The sequence below is a fragment of the Cornus florida genome, unplaced genomic scaffold, assembly GCF_030987335.1.
Source record: "Cornus florida cultivar Cherokee Brave unplaced genomic scaffold, ASM3098733v1 CherokeeBrave_3.0.0_Hap2_Chr02, whole genome shotgun sequence".
In the NCBI taxonomy this organism is placed as follows: domain Eukaryota; kingdom Viridiplantae; phylum Streptophyta; class Magnoliopsida; order Cornales; family Cornaceae; genus Cornus; species Cornus florida.
The window spans coordinates 23,307,006-23,332,468 of NW_026775572.1; the positions used below are offsets into that span (position 1 = coordinate 23,307,006).

Genomic DNA, 25,463 nt, shown 5'->3' on the forward strand with positions numbered 1-25,463 from the left:
GCGTCGGCAGAGTGTGGCGACAGACTCTGGTCAAATGAGGATCACTACTTTGGTCGGTTCAAAGTCCTTCTAACGAAAGTTACAAAACCAAAGAGTTAAAAAGGTGGTCGCGTTTTTCCGCCACAATAATGGCGGGAAGAAGGGTAAATAAATCGCCATTATACAGAAAGAGAGAAAAGAATTTGCCACGTTTCGAGTCGTTGGAAGATGTGGGTCACATGGCCCCACAGTCAAAGCGTGCGTCCCCTATAAGATTGCAGAGGATAAGCTTAAGCTTTTAACCACACTTGCCAAAAGTTTCCACGTCACTACTTTTTTTCATGCCATACAGTGCCACGTCTGTACTTCTTGTAGTGTTCAGAGTTTGGAATCCGCACAGATTGATATTATGGACAATAGTCACAATACTTACTATTGAATTTAATGGTGTCGAGTAAAATAATGTCGTAGAGGTTTGTTTCCTAGTGTTTTTAATATCATTTCTAAATTATTTAAAATATCCAACTCGGACTCGGGTACACACTTTTAATACCATATCCTTTCCTAATAATGTTGGAGGGTTAAATATTCAACATTATTATCACATCAAAATACTTACTATTTAGTAATATATATATATATATATAAAAGGAGGGAGGAGGGAGAGTTTTGAGTCTTTTAATTGTGTAGTATTTTATTATTATCCATTTATATTTGTATATATATTTTTTATTTCATGCTGAGACATTTTCTTCCATTCGAACTCGCAGCGACCTTGTTGCGGCTCAAGCCACCTTGTTAAACCGAGACTCGAATACTTTATAGACTTGGTTCCACGCCAACCGAACGTCTTTTGGGCTAAGCGTTTTGCGTGGAACTTGATCAAGAACTGAATCTGCATTTAATACCAAACTGTAACGAATAGGTGTTTACTCATTTGTTCAAAAACTTAAGTTATTGAATAATACTACATACTCATTTATTTATATCCATACATTTTTCCATTGAAATTTAATATGGGACTGGTCTCCAGTTACCTTATTCCATCCCTTCCTTTTCCCTCTTCGTTTCCTCTTACCAAAGGAAGCACATTAACACATCCTACCAAATGTTATCATTAGCTCCGATCACATACAAAAAGGTTGTGCTATTGTTGTCATTCGTTTTCCATTATGGGATAAGATATTTCTTTGTCCATTTTAATTATTGAGCTTTGGTTTGGAGATACTACAATAATGATGGAATCATTCAACTAAATTGTAGGCGCATGCATTGGTCAGAAAATAGTTTTTCTAATATAATTATCACAAATTAATATTTAAAAAAAATAGTCAAAACTATTGCTATATACGAAAAAGTACAGAACGTGAAGCTTGTGAATCAATACAAAGAAAAGTCTTCTGAATTGTACAACTTGAGAAGACATTGAAAAGGAAACGAAAACATAGGCCTAACTAATTACTTAAACATTTGTCTTGTAATTAACTTCTTTAAAAAGGTCGATTCAAATACTGTCATGCATGTTTCAAAGAATTGAGGAGTGAGGACAAGCATAGACATCATCAGTTAAATTGATGGGTAAGACTTGAGAGTTGTATATCTCTTTCCTGAACAGTTGTTTGTCCTTCGACTCTCACTGTTTTCCATATTTGATCATAAAACCTAGTCCTCATAAGATAAGGCCCTAAATATGATCCACTAAATGAAATACGTCATATCTATCAATTCTTGATTGTAATATGTCAATGTGTGCGTGTCATTAGTGTTTGTTGCTCAATGGAAAAAGGAAATGCTTACTTGATAGATTCAAATGCGATACGGTTACTAACGAAATGAATGAGATTAAACGGTTTTTATTCAAGTTTTTTCGGCAATGTAGTTTCGTGTAATTCCATAACCTATTTATGAGCTCCAGGCTTTAATATCAAAGCCCCTAATCCATATGTTCTCTCATTCTTTGTACCTTTTGGACCCCTCAATTGTACGTGAGAGAGAGAGAGAGAGAGAGAGAGAGATGCATGTATGTGTGTGTGTGTTCGCCAATCATTTTGTTTGGGGGTCCTGTCAGGACTTTGTATCAGCTACCAGAATTATGAGTGTTGTCAAAAGACAAAAACACCCCAATAATAGAAGAAAAAATGGACTCTCAACTCACATTGTTGTTTTGATATTGAAAACACAATGATGCCTAACCTTTTTATCTTTCAAACGTCTCAATCTTGAAATAAATACACATTAGACTCATGTTAAACGCATTCTGGGACCATCTCTCAGCCACCACATTTATCACCTAACATATAAATTAGCTACACTTTGAAATCTTTTTTTTTTTTTTTTTTTTGATGGGCTTTCATGTTCACATTGTGTCCTGCATGTTCTTTGTGTATGATTGCAAAATTCATTTGTATAATAATACTATAATGGTAAAACATGAATTTTGGAATGAATGAATTCTTCGCGTAAATTGAATTGTCAAAATCTTTTATGGATCGAACCCTCTATCTCTCAATACTTTTGTCAGAATTAAATCTTCAAAATCCGTCGGAATCAAAACCCAAAACCCTTGTCTAAATCAAATCTCAAAACCATTTTATTTTATTTTATTTATTTTTGAGTAGTTTCAAAACATTCCTATGACCCTATGAGATCTAACGAGTAAAATATTGGGTTATACTTTGGCGTAACACAATTTGGTACCCAGCTTTTGTTGACGTGAGTGTGCAAGTTGGCTTGAAAATGGACTACACATAACATAAATCAACTTCGATTGCCTGTCTCTACTTGTATTTTTCCACCATCTTTGACCATGATATAAAATTCCTAACCCTCCTTTGGTTTGCCAGAAGATAGAAGATTAATGTAATAACAAATAGTAACATAAAAAAATTGAAAAAATAGATACATAAAACCAACTTATTTTCATCTCTTTAGCCCCAAGGCCTTTGTACAAAACTTGCATATACAGCTTAGAGTTCAAATTGTTTCTATAGGTTTTCTAATTAATTATTTTCTTCCTTTTATTTGCTTATTTTAGGAGTTCAAAGCTCTCTTATTTACTCATTTTTCTTCTTCTATCCTTACTCTTCAAATGATGTTGAACAATGTTGAACGGGTCATTGAAGTCTTTATACCTCGTTTGGATTGTCAAAGGGTTAAAAGAGTATACTGACAAATTTTCTGAACTAATCCCGAAGTGTCTGTTTTTAATCCAACACGTGAGTTTTTTTTTTTATACCGAAAATAGGTTAATTTTAACTTATACCAATGTCAAGCAACTAAATACACCTGTTACGTTTAAAATTCACTTATGTTACATTTGAAAGCATAAAATATGGCACATTAATACTTAAAATCAAAACCAACCCTAGATAAATTTGCTTCTTGAAATGGCAAGTGAATTCCTGGAGGAACCAACCAATCAAAGCTTTGAATTTAAAAGATTTGAATCGGATGTATAACTAATAATTTGAAGAGATAGATACGATGAGTCCAAAGCGACTCAACATGACCCCAGTTCACATTAATATCAGTGCACGTGTGATAGCAACATATATATACAAATATATATATATATATACGTCCAGTTAGCGTCCCAAAGATTATTTGCAATCACTAGCTGTAGTGGACATGAACCCTACTCGAGCCCCATCACTACATTGATTTTAGGACATCCCAATCCATATACGCCACAAATTGTACACGACACAACTCATTAATTGAATTTGTAGGGTTGATTACATTTGGTGTTTTTATACAATGGACATTTAAATTGTTGTGAAAAATTAAATTCATGTGAATTATTCAGCCTTATCTATTAGGACCAATTGGGATCACATATTTGACAAAGATATGCTCGCCGACTTAAATTACACGATTTTTTTTAGCAAATGCTGTTTCTAAGTTTCGTGTTTTCGTTCTCATGTTTCATATATGCTTTCACTTCTAATATAATGTGAGTTAGATTTTGTCGATTTCACATTCTCTCGTCTACCTTATTGTGTGACTTAAGTACTTTAGCATGATATTTAGTTATTTCATTGAGTAGGTCATGGACTTTCAACGAAGATCATTCTGCATGCGAAATTAAGATTACATATTTTTTTAAAATCTTGCAATGGCAATAGTCTCATGCACTAAATTAAGTCTTTATATATGAGTCATATAGTTGTTTTTTTTTTTTACTTATTATTATAATTTTTTTTTTTTATCTTTTTATATTTTTAACACCTACAAAAAATGAGCCAATTCGTTCAAAAGAAGAAAGGATACAATGTGGAGGCTGACCGTACTTTGAATGAATCGTGTTCCATGTATGAAAATATTACATGCATAGACCAGGAAACGTGAATATAATAACAAAATGCAAATATATGCATACAGATAGATATACATACAGATAGATATATATATATATATATATATATATATATATATCAGTTTAAGAAGATTGTTGCCCCGTGATGATTTGATATGTCAGTACAGAGAATAAGCGTGCACAGGTGATTTTAGTTTGAGGACACATGATAAAGATTTACACTTAGGTAGTTGGAACTCATTAAATAATTGCTTGTACAGTTGTATGTGGGTGGTTCTCTTTTAATTTCGAACCTTAACACCGTTTAGAGTCTCGGACCATTCAAAGAACGATGAACGTCAACCTTTATATTTTCTCAGATATATTGAAAATCCACTAATATTGAAAAAAGTCGACAAAGTGAAAGTATAAATGGTCAAAATCATTTATTATATCAAGATATTAAAAATAAAGTCACGAAAATATTCATATATATATGAAAATCCTCCTTGTAAACTTGGTAACGAGTGCATGAATTGAAAGTCAAGCACCTACATGATTGGGTACCAAGAATACATTTGTTCAAAATAATTGTCATATCAGAATTACAAGGGAATAAATTTTTATATCATTTCTTCAAAATAATTGTCAAAGTATTAAAAAAAAAAATGGACTAATTACAACAACACCCCTTGAAGTTTGCCATATTGACAGCCATATACAACTTAACCCTTTTTTAAATAAAGACACCCCTGTGAGAATTTCTGATCCAAATAAGCCCTTAAACCATTTGAAAAGACGAAATTGCCCTTCAATGTTTAATTATTTTTATGGTAAAATATTATAACTTATGAAAAGTCAAATTTGCCATTTTATATATTCACTATTACATCAATACCATCATATATATATATAAATATATATACATCTCATATATATATATATATATATATATACACATATAACCAATCTCAAAGCCTCCTTCATCCAGATCCGCCACCGCCCATCCAGATCCGCCACCATCACCATCTTGAACCGTCCTCTCCTCTGCGTCTTGATCCGCCGCCGCCTCTTGATCCGCCACCATCTTGACCCTCTGTCGTCGTCGCCTCTGTGTCTTGATCCACCGCCGTCGCCGCTTCATGATCAACAACAGCCGCCATCTCTCCAACGCCAACAACAGCCGCCGCCTCTCCCCAACAACCACAACCACCGCCACCACCATCGCACCGACGCCAACAACAGCCGCCGCCGCCTCTCCCCAACAACCACAGCCGCTGCCATCGCACCGACGCTAACCCACCACCAAACAAAAGCTTGTGATCCAACCGTGATTCCCGACGACGGCAACGACCAGTGGAAGCTTCGACGAAGGCGGCCATCATACCAGACGATGTTGACGGCTAAAGAAATTCCCGACAACGACCCGATGCCGAGGCTCCACTGCTCTGGCGAGAAGAACGATGATGGCGTTGTGGTTCGATTAATCACAATCTATATATATATATAGGAAGAAGATAGATTACAGGAATTTGGGGGAAGTGGATTTGGGAAAGTAGATGGATTACGGGTTATAAATACACAAATATGTTTGTATATTATACAGAGAGATTAAGAGTTGATCTTTGCACCTTCTATTTTGTATTTTGTGATACTTGATAACTTTATTTTGAGCACCATGGTGGTGGTGGCGGTGGCCACGGCTATGGTAAGGCTGTGAAATGGTGGTGGTGGGTGTGAACTGGTATGAGTATAGTTTTTAAGGTATTTTGGTCATTAAAATATAGTTGCATTGGGTAAATTGGTAATTGAATGTGTCGAAAGACAATAATGTCAATTCACGACCATTGGGGTGTCTTTGTTAACTTTATCAAATCTAAGGGAGTGTCTTTGTTCAAAAAACGGTTAAGTTATATATGACTGTCAATAGAGTAAATCTCAGGGGGTGTCGTTGTAATTAACCCAAAAAAAATTTACCATCAATTTACGTTCGCATGATTGTTTTCTTATTTAAAATTATTGACTTTGGCCAAATCTTGCCCTCAAAAAAATGATTTAAATATAATACCCACATATTTATATAAAAAAATTAAAAATAAAAAATTAGTTGGGTCCGTGATGGTTTTAGGTTCTCTATCTCAAACTTATTTAATCTCTCAAATTTTGTAGTTATCAATAATTGTCTTGATGAATCTAGGGTTAGATAAAACACCACCATCTTCTAGTAAGCTCTAAAGCATGGAGAGTCCAGCCTGTATGATACCTATGTTGTCTACTTTCTCATATAACCTGCAGATATATATATATATATATATATATATATATATATATATATATATATCTGCAGGTTATATGAGAAAGTAGACAACATAGGTATCATATATATATAATTGTATCAATCAATTGAATTATTAGGACTCTAATTAATATTCATAGAGTGAAGCTGATTTGAGTGAGTTTTGGACATCGGCCTAATCTTCAGCTGAGAAGATAAAATAAAAAAAAAAAATTTCTTCCTAATAGGTCAACGTGATCCACATTTTTCTACCAACCAAATCTCAAGATTCTCATATTTTTTTATATATTTGTTTATTTTATTTATTTAACTTTCGCCAGGCCAAGCAAATATATACTATATATGCAAGGCAAATGTATAGTTAGTTAGGGGCAACCCATCAGTAAGGGCATGGCCCAAACGAACAAGCATAGGCCCAACAATAATTGAACCTAGATACACAAATCTAATTCAAAGGAGCCCATCGCCATAGATACAAACAATTCAAATCAAATAGCAACCGTTTTGTAGTGGCTATCCAAAACTTTCGTGGGCTCGATGAATACTCTCTCTGGAAGAGCAAGTCAATATCAGGCCGACGGCGAGGACCACGGCGTACATGGTTCGGAGAGATATTTTGGACTTGTTGGGTTTGTAATTCTGAAAATAGTTTTTAAAAACTTAGAAAATAGAAAACAATTTTTAGAAAATAATAAAAGACGGTTATCTGAAAATATAATTTTTTATACTTGAGTTTTCATAAAATTAAACCAAGCAAAGTTTTTTTTTGTATAGTTTTCTGATAAAATAAAACGGTTTTTAGAATTACAAACCAAGCCCATCATTTCTCAAGAAGGAGGCATGATTTCAAACAGTCTTTTAGTACCCTAGTAGAGAGCTTTGATTAAATCGAATAATAATTCAATTAGAATACTTCCTTATATTTCGTTCTCTCCATATGTGATTTCTTCGAATCAATAATTCAATGTTCATTTTGTTAATTTATAATTTAAGCCTTAGCATGAAACTTATTATGGCCCTCATTTAAATTAGAATGGATTTTTATTTTTTGTGAGAGTCGAAATGAAGACGTCCAAATTTATGACCCTCCCTTTAACCATTGGATCCAGGTTCATTTTATACGTATTAATTCGATGCTATTTAACATTAAATTTTGTAAGCATACTACGTACACAATAATTTAGTGGTGAGCATGGATCAGATGACACCATCATTGTCCTGCTCTGGAGTTAGGATTAAGATGTTATGCAAAGGCCTCGAAACGCTATCAAGCCGGCCCTATTTAACCTATCACAATTCACATGATCAGGTACACTTATATTGTGATGACTTTGTAGGCGAGTGTTAGATACTGATAGGCTATTATACTGGCAAATTATAGGTACAACTGTAGGTCGATGGCTACCTAAGGAAACTCCGATTCGATCTCCCCCCGCGGCTGGGAGGCACCTGCCTCATCCCGATCACAAGGAGAGGTTCACCATGATGGGGGTACTTCTTTTTTGTCCTTTCGGAAAGAATGAATAATCCCACATCGCTTGGGAAAGAGAAAGGGAAAGTGCTCATATGTAGGTGTGCCATTCTAATTGGTACGAGACTTTTTGAGATAAAATCCAAAAGCAAAACTGTGCGGGTTCAAACCCAAAACAAAAAATATCGTACCGTGTAGTGGAATGATATTGTCAGATCACTCAAAGTCCTTTTTTATATTTTTCTTTTCTAGAGTTATATGTTTTGCTATGATCTTGAAGAACATCTGAATTGGAAGCTTAGACTATACATTTTCTAATTCATTTTTTATTTATTTATTAAGACTTAGGATAACCAACATTCTTCTTATTCTTCTTTGGTTTACGTTTTTCTCCATCCTTTTAAGAAAAGTTCATATATAAAAACATTAAATTGAGAATGTGATAATAACTATCAAATTGCAACAATATTATACTCTTAATTTAATAATTTCTTAATATTGCATCGATATAGTTTTTTTTTTTTGTTTTTTTTTTTTGTAATTATCCGGGTTCATATATTACATGTGAGCTCTTAATAATATATAATAATAAGACATATTAGTGAAAGAATATTAACACAACCCAAGTCCTAAATTACGCCCTCTATCCAAAACAGAGTACAAAATACGATAAGAATTTTGTAGCAGCTCCGTCCTCACTATTAGAACAGATTTTTGTATTTAAATTGTATCCTTATATCAAACAAAGGAATTCATTATTTTTGAATTAAGAAAGATAACAAAATTTAATGCAAAGTGAATTCATCTAACTTTCACCATAGGTCGAGTCTAGGCTTGGCCCATTGGGCCTGAACTTGACCAATTTGATGGACCCGCTAGAAAGAAGTCTACAACAAGTCAAAAAGGTTTTTATTTTATTGGTCGTGTCTTTCAAAAAGAGGCATATGAGATTCTGCGACCCGAGCTCGCCCTTTCGATTTCACAAATGAATTTTGTCTGCCCGGCCGCCACCCTTCGATTGCACAAATGAACTTTGTCTCCGCCGCCGGCTTTAGAAATTCCACAAATAAAACTTGTGCACTCCTTCATCAACTCTTCAGTATAGCTGTCAAACTTATATATAAAAAAATATTTATAGCATATCATATATTTTAATAACTTTTACTTTATCAATTTGGATTGTCATTTTTAACTAACTTAAAAATTTTGACATTTTTATTTTTAATTACGATAGATAGGAACATGAAGAATCCCGTAATGATAGGAGTCTCGTACCATTTGTTTGTCATTTGCAGCATAAAAGGAGCACAGGCTGTGCCTATATAAACTAGAGACATATGGGTTCTACTCTAGCATGCACAAATACTATTAAAGTGTAGTAACTATATGAGTGATGGGCTGGAGAGGGATATTGGGTTTTGAGTATGGAATAGTTCAGGCACCACTGGGAGCTGATATTTCAGGTCCTGAGCTTGTAGCTGCTGTTGCTAATGCTGGTGGACTCGGCATACTTAGAGCCCCTGACTGGGTATTTTTTTCTTTCTTTCTTTCTTTCTTTCTTTATCTTCTTTAATTAAATCTGATCATTAGTGAAACCCACCTGTTAATTTTCTTTTTTGGATATCTTTGAATGATCTATTATTATGTTCTATGTGTGTGTATATATATATTTACATTTTCCTTTAATAGGACAGTTCATATCTGCTCTTAAACTGTCAAGGGACCACCTCATTTTTTTCTTCTTCTTGTTTTCCTTTAATACGGTGGATTGTGTAAAAAGCTAAATAAAATTGTTACAAATGAGAAATTCTACCGTACTCCTAAAATATTATCGTGTTATCGATTGACCGGGATCATATAATAATTTCTCATTATTATGGACCATTATAAGTATATTCTTTATCTGATAATATTGTTTCTTTTCTTTGCTGAATTATGAATTTGACGGGTTGATTTGGAATAATTTATTCCATGCCTTCTCAAGTTAATTTCAACTTTTATATACGTACTCAACTAACATTAAAAAATAATAAATAAATAAAACTCTTCAATACAGATTTATTTCTTTGATTTTTTATCCTTATATCAAATCATGATTGTTTATTTGTGGACTGAAAAAGAAAGATAAAAAAAAAATTACAAGTATTCTCAATTAAAAAAACAAAAGCAAAAATCATAATTATTTACCCTGTTTTTTTTTTTTTTTTTTTTTTTTTTTCTCTGTTATTTTGCTTTCAAATTTTTGAAAACAGGAGACATTATTAAACATAATTTTATTTTCAATTTCAGCTCCAAAAAATCAAAATATTTTAGTTTTGGCAAAACTTTTATAATACTGCCACTGCATAATGGGCCGATCTAGACTTAGACCCATTAGCATATAGTAGGCCTAGTGGCAATAGTTGGGCTTGGGTTCGCCCAAGTTGACGGACCGACAATATAAGTTTGGAATTGAAGTAAATTTATTCCATGGTCTCAAATATAAGTACAAGTTTCATTTTATTGTCTTCTGTGTTTTTTAATTAATATAAGTGAAAGTAATTTATTTTAATAAATTCTATCACTACATTAGCATTAATAAATTAATAAAATCTTATCACTACAAGTAAACGCAATTAAATTTTCACATAGAGATACGAAGAACCGCGAGCACAAATCAACTTTGCCTCTGCTGCCGGCTTTCTATTTCACAGATCAACTTTGTCTTTGCCGCTGCCTTTTCTTAAACTAAAATTGTTGTGTAGGAGGGAGGTCTACCCATTCATGAATTCGAAAGAGTGTTAATTTTAATATTTAAATCTCTAACACAAATCTAATATTGTAAGAAATCTTTTGTTTAAAAATTAAAAAAAATAAATTATATAAGAGTAAGAAGGGAGAGCTATATATATACATATAATACACACATACACAATACTATTAAAATTGACAATTATATAGAGAGAGAAAAGAGTTGAGAGTGATGGGGTGGAGAGGGATTTTGGGTTTTGAGTATGGAGTAGTTCAGGCACCACTGGGACCTGATATTTCAGCTCCAGAGCTTGTAGCTGCTGTTGCTAACGCTGGTGGACTAGGTCTACTCAGAGCCCCTGACTGGGTAACTCTTTATTTCTTCTTTAATTCACCTGTTCCTTTTATTTTTCTGGTTATGTTTGAACCATATGTTATTTGCTTCTCTAAATTTTCATTTTCGTTTCTTTTAATGCTATATAACTGCTCTTAAACTGTCATGGGTCCACCTGATTTTTTTGCTTCTTTTTCTTGTTTTCGCATTAAAAGTCATTTTTCATTTTCTGTCGATTTTTATGTTATGAGGCAATCTCAAATTTCCTGTATGGATTGTGTAATTGTCAAATAATGAAACTAATAACTATTTTTATGGGCCATTAATTTTGTGGTATATTCTTTACATGAGATGTTGTTTCTTTCTACTAGAATGAAGTTGTGGCTGAATTATGAATTTGATGGGTTGAGTTTTTGAATAATCCATGACATGAAGGATATTAAATTATTTATTTAGAAATCCTCCATTCATAATTTAGTCTCAAAAGTGTGTTGTAGTACCATTGAACTTTGAAATCCTATCTAGGGTTCCTCAGGGCTGTTGTTGAAAGAAACAAACATGAAAAACTTCCAAAGAATAAAGGAATTTCTGTAATTGATGATACCTATATATCCCTTGTTTAATTGAACAAAATAGGTAATCCATGTCTTTCATTTGCTGAAAATAAATAAAGTGCCGGCTCGATAACCCATCATCCAAACAACTAGTTGTTACTTGTTTCATAAACTAATTTTACAGTTCACCTCCAATCTTCCTCTTTTATTAATATATTTTTTTTCGGGATTTTTTTTTTTTTTTTTTTTTTTGGAAGAACTGATATTTAAATCTATTTTGTATACCAGGAATCACCAGATCATTTGAGGGATCTGATACGGAAAACCCAGGCCTTAACGGACAAACCATTTGGAGTTGGTGTTGTTTTGGCATTTCCCCATGAGGAAAATGTAAAGGCTATACTGGATGAAAAGGTCTCTGTATTGCAGCTTTATTGGGGAGAATGTCCAAAGGAACTTGTCCTCAAAGCTCATCAAGCAGGGGTCAAGGTTGTTCCTCAAGTAAGTATCGTGTGGCTATTTTCATTAACAATTATTGTTTTTTTTTTTTTTTTTTTTTGTGAAGGTTAATGAAGTATTGTCATATTGCATTACAGATTTTTTTGAGATAATTGTGTTAGGCATTTTATATTCATCTTATGCTATATGGGTAAACTCCTGCTATATGGATAAACTCCTATGTGATTGTATGATTGTTGAATTTGGGCATCAACAATGAATAACAATATTTATGAGGAATGATACCTTGATTTATGCAGTTTGACTATATAATCTTTAAAATGCTGCTCACTCCATTCCGAAGTTCTTGTCCCTTTCCAGGAGTCCAATAGGTTAAGGAGGCATGCATTTAATCTATTGTCCCCTTCTGAAATTTCAAAACTATCCATTTGAAGTTTAAAAGTTTATATTGTTATTATAGAAGAAGTTTCTCAGAAGTTAATGATATTTTAGAAAATATACAACCTTTTTACATTGACTTTTCCAATGGGACATGAGCTTTGGGACATCCAAAAATGAAAAAGGGACAAGAATTTCGGGACGGACGGGATAATTATTGTTTTTTTTTTTTTTCTTTACTATCAAGTCTCAACTATCCCATCCATGAGTTGGCTTTGATTATAGAAAGCAGCTAAAATTTTATCTGCCTCGTTACTGTATTCCTTAGGTTGGGAGCTTTGAAGAAGCAAGAAAAGCTGTTGACGTGGGTGTAGATGCAATAATCGTCCAAGGACTGGAAGCAGGAGGACATGTAATTGGTCAGGTATGAGTGCTTTTTAGTTCTTGAGTTGAATATAAACTTCTCACACAATTGTGAAGATATTGTATCTTGTTTCCAAAAATTTGCCATATGACGTGATGATGCATGTTGCATATTTCACCCGAAGATTGTGAATGATAGCAACTCTGTTTCCAGAATAAACATGTAGAATTACTTTTCTTGGGATATAGTTTCACATCACAAGTTCACTTTGTACCATCTTATGTGAGGAACTGAACTTCCTACTTTAATTTCATTTCACATAAAGAGGCAGATTTGGGAATTTGTTTGCTATTAATGTGTACATGTTTGAATTTCAATGCTGGTAGATTTAATTGTTCAACATGTATGATGTTAGTACTGTATCTTGTTATTTTGATTGCAGTGCAGTGGTATTTGACTTTGACAAGTACTTCATAGAAAGCTCATTCCTTGAATATCTTTATTGTGTCATGGTCTTGTTATATACATCAGACACCAACACCTCTGTTTATGTCAATTAAGATTTCATGTTTTTGTTTTCAGAAGCTTGCTGTCAGACAATTTTACACTGTTGTCAATTGAACTTTGTTTTTGGTTCAATATTACACAGTCTATGGTAGGTCTGTAATCATCCGAACCTGAAAAAAATTTAGAAAACAATTGTGGCTCAATTTGAATGCACTTAAGCATCTATGGGAACAAGAAGAAGATGAATGTTAAGCGAATATATGGTGCGACTGGGAATCTTTGTTTTTGCAATTTTTAGATACTTATTTTTTAATAAAATAAAAGAAATTGTTGATAAATTTGGTGGCCTCCAACAACAATATCCTTGACAAGTAGTGATTACTCCAAGTTTTTATAGTTTTTTCTCTTATTGGTTATGTCCATGTCATTTTCTTAATATTCTTCAATTGAGTTTTCGAACGGTGTTGACCTCCTTGTCCTAATTATCTTATACTGTTATTTTCAGGATGGATTAATTACACTGTTGCCCAGAGTGGTAGATCTTGTTGCTGGTCGAGATATACCCATAATTGCTGCTGGGGGCATTGTGGATGAGCGTGGTTATGTTGCTGCTTTGGCCCTTGGTGCCCAGGGTGTCTGCCTAGGCACTAGGTTTGAAACAATTTCATTTGGTCCACATCTGATTAACTCTTTTAGGCTGTTCTGCCATTAATATATTTGCTTCATATTTAACAGGTGGCCTTTTGATGGCACACAATTACTAGATTATCCCATTTTGTTTCTCGTAGAGTCTTGAAATGAGGTTTTTTTTTTTTCCTTCCTCAGCACGTTAGTGACTTAACTTTTGCTTGTGTTATTTCATTTTGATAATATGCTTATGTTGTTTAGGGACATAATTTTTTAAAAGGCTGACCCCGTCTTGGAGAAAGGAAGTGAATTTTGTTAGTTGACAAGGAAAGTGAGCCTTTAAATCAAACCATTTTACAAACCAAAGCTAAAGAAGTTACGATGTTGGTCTCATACAATTAGGATAACCCTCAGTTTAGTTTAGATGAAATGAGTAGTGCACTTTTGCTTTTGGTAGGTATACTACAACTGCTCATATCCTTGAGAAAGTTTGCCAGTTCCAGTTTTGAGGAGATGGATTTTTTCTTCAAATGCTATGCAAAATAAAGAGGATTAGTTGTGTGCATATGTAATGTCCAAGCCCAATCGATTTTTTTCTTTTTTCTTTTTTCCTTTCTATGGAATATATATTCAAATTTGTTTTGATCATAATCATTCAACTCTCTTTCTATGTTGTACTGTCAGAAGACATCTACGAGAAAAGTTTCTCACACCACTTTTTTAATCATTTAATTAAGTTAAAAGTTTTATGTGAAGAGTTATGGGTATCTACAGAATATTTCTTGTCAATGTTGTTGTGTCTCGAATTATAATAACTTCAATGGTGAATTATTGTTTATATTTATCACATCTTACATGTATGGTATAGGTTTCTCGCTACCAATGAAAGCTATGCTCACCCAACATACAAGCAGAAGTTAATTGAACTTGACAAGACTGAGTACACAAATTTATATGGCCGTGCAAGGTGGCCTGATGCACCACAACGTGCCCTGACTACACCTTTCTTCATGGAATGGAGAAGTCTTCCAATTCATGAAAATGAAACTGATCAGCCGGTCATTGGCCATTCAAACATACATGGGATGGTAAAAAATCTTTCTTGCGTTTACTGTGATAATATGTATAATTTTTCTTATTTTGGATTTGTTTTTCCTTTTATTTTATTTTAATCCATATTTCAAGAATGATGTCTTATGAAACGTTTACTATAGAAGTTAGCAATAATATGAAGGATTTGTTATTTCAAATAATGCTAGAATTAATACAAAGTCATTTCATAATATATGGAGCCTAGCTAAACACTCTCCTAACTTGGTCATTGGTTCATTTTCTTCTCAACAGGAAAAAGATATCCGTCGTTTTGCTGGTACTGTACCAAATGTGACAACAACAGGTGACATTGAGAGTATGGCAATGTATGCAGGTCAAGGTGTATGCCTCATCAAGGAAATTCTACCCGCGGCTGAAGTGGTAAAGAGGCTTGTTGAAGGGGCTCAACTGCTAATTCGCCAACAATTTAAGTAATCAAATTTAAGGGAGAGCCAGTTCTAAGGTATCTCTTGGATTGTGGTAGGTTTGTAGTTACGGTCGAAGATGTTGGAAGATAATCACAAAGTTATACCATGTTAAAGAGATGGAAGGATATGGAATGCTTTACTGGAGTTCTTTGTCCTTGTAAGCTTCTCGTTCTCCTCTCTTATCATGGCAATATCAAGTTGTTTTGCTATTCAGAAATTTGTGTAACGCGTCCTTAACCTTGTTTTGTGAGGGATCACTTGTCAAATGATGAATAAAGGAAATGCTTCCAACTGGAATTACCAAGAAAAAATGTATGTAATTACCAGAAAATAATGAATAAAAGGTTAGTGATTATCAGTTACTTGAAAATCTGAAGGGACCTTTTTTTATAAGTTTTATTTTTTCATATTTTGGTGCTAAATGTTAATAATGGCTTTGATCTTGTAACATTGTTGAGCCACTTCAATTACTCAAAGCAAGTTGCAAAATTGCAATGTACTTAAAAGTGTATGCATTATCAAAATGGTTCACAATTTGTCCAAGTATTGATTCCTCCCCTTTTGTTTGCCCTGCTTTTCTTATTTGCACTCTTCTCTTTTACCAAACTGACCATGACTAATTGTTTGTTTAGGAGCTTAGGAAAGAAAAGGATGAAAAGGACAGTGTTTATCTTAGAGAGGAAATGAGAAGAAAAAATAAAAGAACTCCTTCCCTTTGTTGGGAGTTTTAGGAGGGAAAAATGAAGGACAGTAACTTTCCATTCCTTGTATAGAGGTTAATAATAAGAAAAAGGTATATTCTAAGTTTTAGCGCTCCAGTTTATATAAATGATGCCAAATTGAAAGGAAAGAAGATAGGAGGGATGCAAGAGGTATCCCCAGGAAAAGGAATGAGCCTTTCCCTCTTATTACGTGGTTGAGTAGAAAGGAAATGAAGAAAGTAGGGGATATTGCACGATTTGACCATTATACCTTGGTTAGTTTGGGGGGGGAAAAAAAAAAGGACCTAAGTACAAGGGTAAAGAAGCTAAAAGGAAAGGTAAGAGGGTTCCTTACATTCCTCTGCCCACTTTTGGGAGGAAGCAACATGGTGGGTCTGGAGAAAGATGGAAGCCCCCTCCATTTCTTTCCAGTAGCCTTTCCCCTTTTTCCTAGCTAAGGAAATTTCCTCCTCCTCCTCCTCCTCCTCCTCCTCCTTTGCCTACTCACTTATTCCCTCCATTCCTTCTGCTACCAAACACCCTGCAGCTGCAAGTGAAAAAAGGAGTGAATTGAAAACGGCCAGATATAAAAAGGAAGGGTAAGACGGGCTTTTCCTAACTCACTTTTATTCCATTTCATTTTCTCCCTCTTTTTGGAGGAAGCAAAAGTGGGACTGGAGGAGATTCTTCATCCCTCCATTTCCTTTTGTCTCTCCTTGGCTTAAAACTCCCAAATGCGGAATGAGAGCACTGGAAGATAAAAGTAGAAAAAAGAAGCCTTGTTGGGGAAAATGGGTAAAAATTATGACATATAATAAATATCATCACAAGGATTCTCTCATTCTAGCATATAAACTCTGCCAAACAAAATGATTTGGGACAGCCGAAACCCTGAATCTGCTACGGCCAGCTACAGCAGAAACAGATTATTCCTCCGTCCAGGGTTAAAAAAAAAAAAAAAAAGGTTTTTACTATGTATAAAGCCCTTCTATTCTTTCTTTCTTTTCTCGTTTTTTTATTTAGTTATTTATTCTTTGACCTCAATGCTGCATTTCAAAATCAGAGGGATCATGTTCTTGTGATACAAATACCTTGGTTTTCTCAGGGACTACTGTTAGGTATGTTTTAGAGCAAGATAAGGCATCCTTTATTCGGTTGATTGGTGTGAGTGTTCTTCAAAGTGCTGCATCGTCTTTCATTGCACCGTCTTTAAGGTAATTTCAATGTCTCAGTATATTTGGCATACAAAGAAACCCTTGAGCATATTTATTGATACAAAACACATTGCTTTATACGCATGAAAGTTAAAAGTGAACATTCTGAAGACTCCATTAATAACCCTACTTAGGACCTTTTGCAAAGGATAACTCAATAATGTGCCGGGCCACGAGGTTGACTGAACTTAGGCTTCTGTTTAGTTTTGCTTCTCAGCCTGCGTCAATGTCCCAGGTACCACCATGCATTTGCATATGCTTCTGGTGACATGAGATCCAAATGAATTTTCTTATATAATATGTGTTCTTAAGATCTGTCTATTCCCTCATGACACATTGAATGCTGTGGCCCATGATTGGTTTTTCTGAGTGTGACTTCTGATAACATAATGCTATCATAAACCTTTAGATTATAGCAGGCCAAGTCCCTATTTCAATTTTTGACAATTTTTTTTTGGGAAGTTTATGATTTAAAGAAGTTCTTAATAAAGTGAACTGATGGTTTTGGTTTCTTTTGTGTTGCATGAGATCATTTTAATGATAGTTATATTAATGGTTTTAGGAAATTGGTTTGAAATGTGATTGTCATGATAATAAATGATTATCATAGTAGAGTGATTGGTTTTTGGACAGGCAAACAAATATTTGCTTGTATGGACGTTGTGTTGAGATGGGGTGATTACCAAGAAGCTTATAATAGAACTTGTATAAATCAATATAGTAGGTTTGTTTCCGAAGGATGAATTCCTAGGATAGCACGATAATCTAAATGGGAGTAGTTTCGGAGTATTTTAGTTACCTTACGTGTTTTCCTCTACGGAGTATTCAGCATTCTGGGGTGGATGGTTTAGTTGGTGACACTAGATGTTGCAGGCTTAGATTTCTAGCCAATCTAGTGGTCATGGATATGCACACTTATGATGTGATACTTTGGATGGATTAGTTATCACACTACCATGCCCAAATTGATTGTTACGATAGGTCGGTTGTTTTCACTATACCTGGTCAAGATATGTACATCGTTGCTATGCCACGTTCTAACGGGGTCACTAGCATTTATTTGTTCCACATGAAGGAGGAAACGGAAGAGGGGACTACTGTACCATTGGATTGCATACCAGTTGTACAGGACTTCATGGATGTTTTTCAGAAGATTCCAGGGTTGTCACCTAGTCGCGAGATCAACTTTGTTCTAGACTTAGCTCCGGGCACTACGCCTATTGCTAGGGCACCATACAGGATGGCACCAGTGGAGATGCGAGAGCTGAGGGATCAGATTCAACAATTACTCAGCCAGGGTTTTATTCGTAGGAGTACATCACCCTGGGGAGCACCAGTTCTGTTTGTGAAAAAGAAAGATGGTTCACTTCAGCTGTGTATAGATTACAGGGAATTGAACAAGGTTACTATTCGTAACAAGTATCCATTACCCAGGATTGATGATCTTTTTGATCAGTTGAAAGGAGTTACGTATTTATCTAAGATTGATTTGCGGTCTGGATATCATCAACTTCGGGTTCGAGAATAGGATGTTCCGAGGACAGCGTTTCTCACTAGATATGGATCTTATGAGTTTCGTGTGATGCCGTTTGCGTTGACTAATGCACCAGCAGTTTTCATGGATTTAATGAACAGAGTCTTCAGGGCTTACTTGGATTAATTTGTCATTGTCTTCATAGATGACATTTTGATTTACTCGCGATCAGAGGACGATCATGCTAGACATCTTCGAATAGTCTCAGATGCTTCGTGAGCACCAGTTGTATGCCAAGTTCGAGAAATGTGAATTTTGGCAGTGGGAGGTGAAATTTCTGGGTCACGTGGTGTCAGAAAGGGGAATAGCGGTGGATCCAACCAAAGGTGGTTGAGTGGGGACAGCCTACTTCACCTACCGAGATTCGGAGTTTTCTCGGTTTGGCGGGATACTATCGTAGGTTCATCCAGGGGTTCTCCAAGATAGCGGGACCACTCACTCATTTGACTAAGAAAGGTGTACGGTTCGTGTGGAATGAACATTGTCAGAAAGCTTTTGATGAGCTGAAGACTAAGTTGACCTCTGCACCGATTTTGTCTACCCCACAGAGCATGATAGAGTATCTTATCTACACAGATGCTTCGTTGCAGGGTCTTGGATGTGTTTTGATGCAGGAGGAGCGACCGATTTCGTATGGATCTCGGAAACTTAAGCCTCGTGAGCTTAATTATCCAACACATGATTTGGAATTAACAGCTGTGGTCTTTGTCTTACGCATTTGGAGGCATTATTTGTTGGGTGAGTCCTTCAGATTATTTAGCTATCACAAGAGTCTGCAATATTTGTTCACTCAGAGGGAGCTGAATATGAGACAGCGCAGATGGTTGGAGTTTGTGAAGGACTATCATTTCTTTATACATTACCATCCAGGGAAAGCGAATGTAGTGGCGGATGCACTCAGTCGCCGACCTGTTGCTAGCTTTTCCGCTTTATTCACTACTGCGTGGAATGCATTGAAGAAGGTTGATGAATTGTTGGATGCTTTCATGGCTTACATAGTAGTTACACCTTCTATCATTCACAAAGTTTTGAAGGCACAACTCACAGATTAGCAGTACATTGACAAAATTGCAGAGATAGCTTTCGGAGAGGTTCCATTTTACTATGTTAGGACTGATGGAGGTTTGAGGTACAAGGAACAGTTAGTGGTACCTTCTGCTGATGAGTTAAGGAAGGATGTGATGACTGAGACTCACCACTCTGAGTTTTCTGTTCATCCAGGAGGTAACAAGATGTATCAGGATATGAAGCGACAGTTTTGGTGGGCAGGTATGCAAAAAAAAGATATTGCTATTTTTGTCTCTCGAAGTAGTACTTGTCAGATGGTCAAGATTGATCATCAGCGGCCGCCAGGAGCTCTACAGCCACTACCGATATTGAAGTAGCAATGTGAGAGCATTTCTATGGATTTCGTGGAGGGATTGCCTAATTCCTTCACGGATCACAATTCCATTTGGGTCCAGAATTCATTAAGGATACTTCTGAGTAGATCGCTCTTATTAGGGATCGCATGCGTACTGCCCAGAGTAGGCAGAAGAGTTATGCGGATCGTCACACACGTGTTTTAGAGTTTCAGGTTGGGGATCAGGTTCTCCTCAAAGTGTCACCTATGAAGGGTGTCATGCGCTTTAGGAAGAAAGGGAAGTTGTCTCCGCGATTTGTCGGTCCATTCATGATTACGGATCGAGTTGGAGCTGTCGCTTATCGGTTGGCACTTCCGGATCATTTGGATCGCATACATAACGTATTCCATGTTTCCATGTTGCGGAAATTTCTGCGAGATGAGGATCGGTATCAGCATACCGAGGTTGGGGAGATTGAGCTGCAGCCGGATGCAACTTATTTGGAACCACCGTGTCGTATTGTCGATCGTCGGGATCAAATCCTTCGTAACAAGGTTATCCCTTTGGTTCGTGTCCAGTGGAGTCATCACAATGAGGCTAAGTCTACTTGGGAACGGGAGAATGTCATTCGCTCGCAGTTTCCTAAAATTTTGGAAGAAGGTAAGAGCGAATTCCGAGGACGGAATTCCTTTTGTTAGGGGGGAAGAATGTAATACCCCTAATTTCAAAAGGATAGTCCTGGTATTTCAATTATTGATTAAGTGCATATTTATTTGTTTAATAGTTTAATTGCTTGTTATTTTAATAAATTGAGTTTTAATTATTTAATTGACTTAATTGTATTTATGAATCTTGAATTAATTGTATTAATTAAATTCTTGGATTTAAACTGTTTCATTGTGTTTAAATAGTTATGTAATTGTTTTATTTAATTAGTGCTTTAACTGGTTAATTGTGTATTTAAATTTCATTACTTGATGCATTGTTTTAATTGAATTTAAATTTAATTGTTTTAATTATTTAACGTGACTAGATTATTTGGTAGCACGTATAGTTATAAATTAGGTTTTGCTCTATGGGCCAAGTAAGTTAGTTTAGGGTTTGATTAAACCTAGGATTAGTTTGGCCTATAAATATATGTATAAGGTTCTGCCAAGGGTTTTAGAACCCTACTCATGACTGTGGAGGCAGAGGGAGAACAGAGGAGGATTTCAGTAAGGATTACCGGAAACCTTAGGACGACGGCATTAAGATTTTGAACCAAAGTCTTATAGACAAGTTCTAATCCTAACTCTATTCCTTTGGCTCGTGTTCTTTGCATATATAATGCAACTCCAGGAATAAATAAGGATTAAAAGTAAACTGGTTTTCATGTCTCTGTTGTTTAAACTGAACATAGCCATGAGTTGTACTGCTTGTTTTATTAGTTTTCATTATGTAACTCATAAAGTAATTCACGGAACTGGTTGTATATTTCATGTAAATTGCTATATAAAGAATTGAGTTAGTCTGTAACACACTGGAAAGTATTAATGTTAATTTGGTTTGCATGTTTCGTATTTGCTTGTTTTACTTTTTTCTTGAATTTTTCTGTTCTAATTAGAGTGGATTTAAGATTAATGGTTTTAAAATATCTGGGGCATTGGAAACTTAATTTTAATTAGTAGAAACCATTAAAGTGAAGGACTGATAAAACTGGACGTCACCTGAGAAGACGCAGTTGAAAGAAACTAGCAGATAGGAGGAGAGGGGGAAGGAGGCGGCTCCATGGAATCATGGAGCCGGCTCTAAAGGGTTTAGAGGCAGCTCCAACATGTTTGGAGCCGGCTCAATCTTGGTTGGAGGCGGCTCCAACTTGTTTGGAGCAGGCTCCTTCAGGGTTTTTCAGTTTTTCTTGGTTTTCTGCGAGTTCTAGGCTACTGTGGTTGGATTTCTAATGTTCCAGGTTGATAAAGGAGTTGTTCTAGGGGAGCACAGTGATGTCTAAACCCTTATTAAACCTTCAGAAGGCATGGTAATACGTAAGATACCATAGGAAGCTAATATAGAAAACAGTAGAAAATTCTACAGAAAGTTTGAGTGTTGGCTTGGATGTGAATGATTCAAGTTGCTTATGTTTAAATTAGCAATTGACTTAAGGAATTCATGGTTTAAATCATGCTACAGTGTTATAAAAATAAGCATGCCAATTATGATAATTCTCTGTTATGCTTAATGGGAACTTAGTTGCTAACTATACAGTTTTGTATCTTATCAACTTACTGGATATCGTGGAATGGTTTAAAGTGAGCATGTTAATTCTGATATTGTTATTATTATGCTCATAGTGGATTACAGGATGGAGTATACCTATTCTCTGTGTTTTAAACTTAGTGGAGAATCATGTATCAGTAGTACAGAACAAGCATGTCATATGCATATTCTTATCATACTTGTGATGGATTCTTGTTATATTTGTTATGGACTAGTTGGTATTTACTTTCGTTATTAGTATTATCAACTGCTGGATGTTGGATTGCATGCACCGGTATGGGACAGTGGCATGCCTAGGTTTGGATTGGTTTCAAAATATTAAATCCTACCTACACGGAATAAGGGAATGGATTCTAAAATAAATCCTACTTATACTTAAGTCAAAGAAGCTGCACAAGCTGAATGACTAACTGAATTTCTTGTGGATGGATAGGATAGGACTTTAAATATATTTTTATGGTACCGCGATATGAGCTTGGGTCGCAGAGTCGACGGTTAGGGAGCGTATATGCAGTAGGATGCGTAGCTGGCTATATTGGTTGAGGTATACCCTGTTAGGCTTAGGTAGTCATGCCCACTCAGGTGCGTTTTGCATGTTGCCTTTTACTCAGGTTGAGACCCTCATCATAGTTCAGTGAGAGTCCTATAATGTGGCAACATGCAAAACATATATATATATATATATATATATATATATATATATATATATATATATATATACGGATTATATAGCTATTGTTGAGTTGGTTAGAATGTGTATGCGTATCGAGTCTCTGCTTGGATTGTAGTAGGATAGAACTTGTTCGTGGGCCTGACCCACTTCTATTTTTCAGGTACTCGTCAGTTTTAGACTTAGACTTGATCGTGCTGAGCAGAGACTACTACTCACTCTTCCGACGATGTAGGACTTCTTTCTATAGTTTCATTTCAGATGTTTTTTTAAGTATTTATACTTCAGTTTGGATTTTAGTATTAGGGGTCCATGAATGGATTCCCGAGTTGTTTAACTATTGGAGGTTTTGGAATTTTAAGTATTTAATTTTAAGGATTCTCTTTTAGATTTCTTCCAGCTTTTATTTTTTTCTTGTTTCATTTTGTATGTCGTGTTCATTTTAAATATTAATTGTTTGATATTCCCTCGAGTTTGGGCTTGGGCCTGATCAACCCGTATCTCGGATCCGAGGGGTATCAAACCTGCGGTCTACAATACGACATGGTGGTTCCACATAGGTTGCATCCGGCTATAACTCAATCTCACCAACTGTTCGCGCAGTTTTTTTCGGTTTTACACCAGTCAATGGACTTTTTTGCGGGCGTGCCAGAGTATTTGTATAAAACACTCAAAATATTGATTTGAATACCAATCTATCCCTTTTTCTGATGGCTGACTCTCAGGCAATTGTGTGGGAGAGAGACTAGTAAGAACTCCAAGCAAGGTTCTTTTTTGCCTTGTTTGCAACTAGGAGTTTTTATCTAAGGTGTTTAAAGAAATAAAAATTCAACAACAAGTAAAGTAATTTAAATGAACTGACTGAATTTAAATTGATTTTAAAATAAAGATGGCTGAAATGAAATGGACTGAAAAGTAATGGTGCAATGGAATAAAACAGGCCGAATTAAATTGATATAAATCTGATCAAAGATTTGTCATTTTGAATTCGTTGCATAAAACAAAGATTAAATTTGTAAATAACATAATTAAGCATTGCAAAAGAAGAATAAGTTACTGGAACTTAGTTTCTTCGAATGAAATTTGCCATTTAGATAAATGAATTGAAGATAAAGATGACGTTGAGTCATTTGATGAATTTTTGATTCATACTAATTTGTGATTGGTGCTGGACAAAATATTTAAAGATAATAAGATGACGTAGAGTCATTTGATGAATTTTTTATTCATGCTGATTTGTGAGTGGTGCTGGACAATTTGGAATAAGATTACCACTTTCCTATTTATAGAATTCTTTCTCAACTTATTTTCCTAACTTCTTGCAAGAAAATCTCTTCTTCCTTGATTTTCTTTCTCTTCAAAATTAAATTAAGTCAAAACTCAATATACTTCTGCTTCTCTTCATGGCTTGCCTTAGTAGAAAATCCTTGCTGAAACAAACTTCCTTGATTTAGTCACATGTAAATTGCCAGAACGTTGCTAAAAAGTTGCTAAAGAAGTTGCTAATTTTTAGCAACTCCTTTCCATAAGCTCGGCTGACATGTCTTCCTTAAATGGCCTAATAGCCATTCACAGCTTTTGAATTTATCTATAACTCCTGTGACTGCTCCTTCTTTTTTGGAATCCCTTCTCCAATTAAACCCCTATTTCATAGAGATATCTTTTTAGCTAAATCTCTAGTTTCCAGTTTAAACAACATATTTGAATTAATTCAAATATTAGTTACCAAATTTCAACAACAACCTTATTAGATAAGGTGGCTAAATTCTTAGATTTTTTCCTCTTGTTTCTCAATTGGCCGACTTTTCTTGAAATCATACTGAACACGTGTCGGCCCATCACTGGTCCACATCGCCGCTGAGGTGGCTGCCAAGTTTTGGTGCCAACAAATGCCCCCTAAATTTCAAATGTCTTATCTGTCACTCAGACCGATAAGATTTTTGGAATTTTTATAACATGAAAGAAACTGGCAGCCAGCAAGCTTCTAGACTTTATTTCTTCTGAGCCACCTCTAAGTTGGTCTTTATTTTGCGTCAGCCAGGGCTGGCCAATCCTAGTTCTTCAATTATTCCCACAGAGCTGGCTGATACCTCTCAAAATATTGGCCATTTATAAATCCATGATAGACCTCACCATTGAAGTTTCCCAATTCTGCTAGCAAGGTATGATCGTGATCGGCCGGGATCAAGTTGTTATGTAATGTCATTTGAGCCGATCTAACTGGCTTCTCTATTA

At 35.2% G+C, this 25,463-nt stretch overlaps 1 protein-coding gene across 3 annotated transcripts; it reads left to right on the forward strand.

Annotated features, from left to right (window-relative positions):
* Positions 1-9,418: 9,418 nt before the first annotated feature.
* On the forward strand, positions 9,419-23,620 carry LOC132294267 (uncharacterized). 3 transcript variants are annotated; one of them, XR_009478022.1, is made up of 8 exons: positions 10,686-11,137; positions 11,947-12,159; positions 12,824-12,919; positions 13,872-14,017; positions 14,862-15,081; positions 15,338-15,857; positions 17,320-17,428; positions 23,392-23,620. XR_009478022.1 is itself a non-coding variant. In XM_059792062.1 (6 exons), the coding sequence occupies exons 1-6, from the start codon at positions 9,434-9,436 to the stop codon at positions 15,518-15,520; spliced, it is 993 nt and encodes a 330-aa protein (XP_059648045.1). In that variant the 5' UTR covers positions 9,419-9,433; the 3' UTR covers positions 15,521-16,056. The 3 variants fall into 3 exon arrangements, 2 of the variants coding, with proteins under 2 accessions (XP_059648045.1, XP_059648044.1); XM_059792062.1 differs by lacking the exons at positions 10,686-11,137; positions 17,320-17,428; positions 23,392-23,620 and adding an exon at positions 9,419-9,568 and having other exon boundaries at positions 15,338-16,056; XM_059792061.1 differs by lacking the exons at positions 17,320-17,428; positions 23,392-23,620 and having other exon boundaries at positions 15,338-16,056.
* The last annotated feature ends 1,843 nt before the right edge of the window (positions 23,621-25,463 follow it).

What these genes read in the sequence shown, in the direction of transcription:
- LOC132294267 (XM_059792062.1), top strand. Translation starts at nt 9,434, where the DNA reads ATGGGCTGGAGAGGGATATTGGGTTTTGAGTATGGAATAGTTCAGGCA. An exon ending in GGGTCAAGGTTGTTCCTCAA is followed by an intron (nt 12,160 to 12,823) that starts GTAAGTATCGTG and finishes TGTATTCCTTAG; the next exon opens with GTTGGGAGCTTTGAAGAAGC. An exon ending in ATTCAAACATACATGGGATG is followed by an intron (nt 15,082 to 15,337) that starts GTAAAAAATCTT and finishes TCTTCTCAACAG; the next exon opens with GAAAAAGATATCCGTCGTTT.